This window comes from Nannochloropsis gaditana, assembly GCF_000240725.1.
Source record: "Nannochloropsis gaditana CCMP526 unplaced genomic scaffold scaffold072, whole genome shotgun sequence".
NCBI lineage: Eukaryota > Eustigmatophyceae > Eustigmatales > Monodopsidaceae > Microchloropsis > Microchloropsis gaditana.
The window spans coordinates 71,360-74,079 of NW_005803881.1; the positions used below are offsets into that span (position 1 = coordinate 71,360).

Below are 2,720 nucleotides of genomic sequence, written 5' to 3' on the forward strand. Positions count from 1 at the left end.
TACGCATGGTCAAAGGCGTCCCCGTCCTCGTCCAGCCCCGGCTGAAACATGGGAGGGGCAACCGTCCCACCCCCTTGAGCCGCCACTGTGGCGGCTGCCGCATGACGGGCCAGACGCAAGGCTTTGCGCACGGAGTAATAGCGGGCTTGCAGGTCCTCAATGGAGCGGACGCGCGGTGAGATGGAGGCATCCATCACGGCGGCTTCTCCTTCCTTCCCTGCCTCCTTGCTGCCTTCCTTCCCTTCCTCCCTCCCTTCCTCCTTCCCTTCCTCCCTCCCTTCCTCCTTCCCTTCCTTTTCCCCTTCCTCCTTCCCTTCCTCTTTGCCTTCCTGCCCTTCAACCTCCTTCTGTGCAGGCTCGCGGGGTCCCCCAGGCGACCCTGCGACGGACTCAGCGACGGCATCAGGAAAGCGATCATATATAATCGGCCACCTAAGGTCAAAGCGTTGACATAGCTCCAATAGGACTCTCGTTTCCTCTTTGCTCCATCCTGCGCCTTTGCCACCCTCAGCCAAACACGTCTTATACTCCGCGTCCGTGAACTCCACCGCAGGTGTCTGCACATTAAAGCGTGCGAAAGGGTAGTCGGGGTAGTCTGTCGCAGCTTTTACCCAGTGATAGAAGATTCCTCCTTTGCGCGTGCCGCTATTCTCCCCCTCCTTTCCTTCCTCTTCTCCTCCCTCGGGCTTATCCTGGTCTTTTCGTGCTGAATTTTTGAAAGTTGTCCAAATCCATCGGGTCCGCGCTGTGCCCTCCCTCTTGTCCTTGAGTCCTATCGCCTTCTTGCTCACCACAACCGGGGCCATGCCCTCTTTTCCGATCAAATTGAAGACTTCGCGGCTCATCCCTGCAGGTTTCCGTTTCCCTTTGTTCCCTCCCGCTCCCCCGGTGCCGCCTGCTTTTGGCCCAGTCTCCATTAGCAGGCTTTCACGCTCAGAGACTTGAGGTCGACGGGCCCCCCCTAGAATATCTGCAACATCCCCCATTTGCTTCCCCTTCGCTTGCCTGCACGAAGGCCGGCAAAGTTGCGTGGAGGAGGTCTGAGCGCGAAACAAGGAAAATGAGACCGTGCGTTATATACGCCTGGAAAGAATCGGTTTTTTGTGAACAAAGCATGACACATGTGTTTCAAGAAAGAAATGAGCATCTCAATGAGCAAGACAACATGGTGTTCACGCACCTGCCATCGGGGCCTTGGGCGCCAACAAAGGCAGGAAAGGCATGATGGAGGAGCGGGGAGTCCTTTCCTCCGGGTGACTTTGCATGGCACACGTACAAGAAGAGGGAGAGGAGGGCCAAAACGGAAATAACGAGACTCAATCCCATTGGTGTGTGGAGCCACGCTCATTGATTGATATCATACTGGCTTGTGACATAATTATGGGTGTATTGACACGGTGACTTACGTACAGTCTTCCTCTTTTCTACATTTTTCTCCTCCGGCCTTCACTATTCTCGGTTCCTCTTCCCACCCTTCAAAGGATAGGAAAGCCGCATTTCTTGCGCTTCCCCTTCCTCCTCTGCTTCCTAACTACATCAGCCAGGGATGATTTAATGCCTCCGCAGCCGTGGGTCGCTGGTCTGGGTGAATGCTCAGAAGCGCTCTAATGAAATCCAAGAAGAGCGCGTCATCTGTACGGATTCGGGCAGCTAAATTACTCTTTTTGGGATGGAGCAACGACACCGCTCCATCTCCTTCCTCATAGCCCCCTACTCTCCCTTCCTCTCCTCCCTCCCTGCGGTACACGACCAGGGCGCTTGTGAAGTACTTGGTGGTTTCCGTCCCAAAGAGCAGTAAATCCTCAGGAAAGCTGCCGAGGATAGCTTGCATACGCGCCAGCATGCCCTGAATGTTTTCGCTTTGAAAGAGCACGTAACCCGTGAACAACTCCGCTAGCACGCAGCCGACGCTCCAGACGTCGATCTTCCCGTTATAGGCTGCCCCCAGGACGACCTCGGGCGCCCGGTAGGATCGGGATTGGAGGTAGGAGGTGGGGGGGTCGCTGACGAAGCAGGAGGACCCGAAGTCGATGAGTTTGACCTGCGAGGGGAAGGGAAGGGAGCATGGAGGAGGATTATGGCCCCCGAGTCGATGTGACCGGAGAGACGGAAAGGGGGCGTGCGAAAGGGCGCGTGGGGGAAGTTTCCCAAGGGCTTTCTCGGTAAGCCAAGCTCTCCGTGCCCTCCCCTCGCATTGCCGCTCAGCAAGCTCAAACGTCTCCGCTACCATCGTCCCTCTCTTCCTTTTCCTCGCTCCCCCTCCCTCCGCTCTTCCCCCCCTCCCTCCCTTTCCCTCCCTCTCCCCCTACCTCCACCCGAGAGTAGCTCTTGACCACGATGTTCTCCGGCTTCACGTCGCAATGCATGAGGCCGCGGGCGTGGACGAAGGCCAGGGCCCCGAGCACCTGCTGGGCGATGGCGCGGAGGCGGGGGAGGGTGAAGAAGGCAGGCTCGTTGTTGAGGCGGCCGTAGCGCTGGACGTCGTAGAGGTTCTCCTTCAGGAGCTCCGAGACCAGGACCAGGTGCTCCTGTGAGGGAGGGAGGGAGGGGTTGAGAAAAGCCGCGAGGACGCGGGCCACCCCGTGACGGCCCCTGCCTCCCCCCCTCTCTCCGCCGGCTCCTGACCTTGTAGTAGAAGAAGTCTTGGAGGCGGAGGAAGTGGTGCTCGTCCGGATCCCCGGCCGGCCTGCAGAAGGCGCAGCAGCTTGATCTCATCCAAG

At 58.2% G+C, this 2,720-nt stretch overlaps 1 protein-coding gene across 1 annotated transcript; it reads right to left on the reverse strand.

Annotated features, from left to right (window-relative positions):
• Positions 1–279: 279 nt before the first annotated feature.
• Positions 280–1,001, reverse strand: NGA_2096810 (dna methyltransferase 1-associated protein 1; the record flags this gene model as incomplete). The annotated part of the gene is made up of 1 exon (XM_005855932.1): positions 280–1,001. A coding segment is annotated over one exon (722 nt), but the record flags the coding sequence as incomplete, so codon positions are not given.
• Between the last annotated feature and the right edge of the window lie 1,719 nt (positions 1,002–2,720).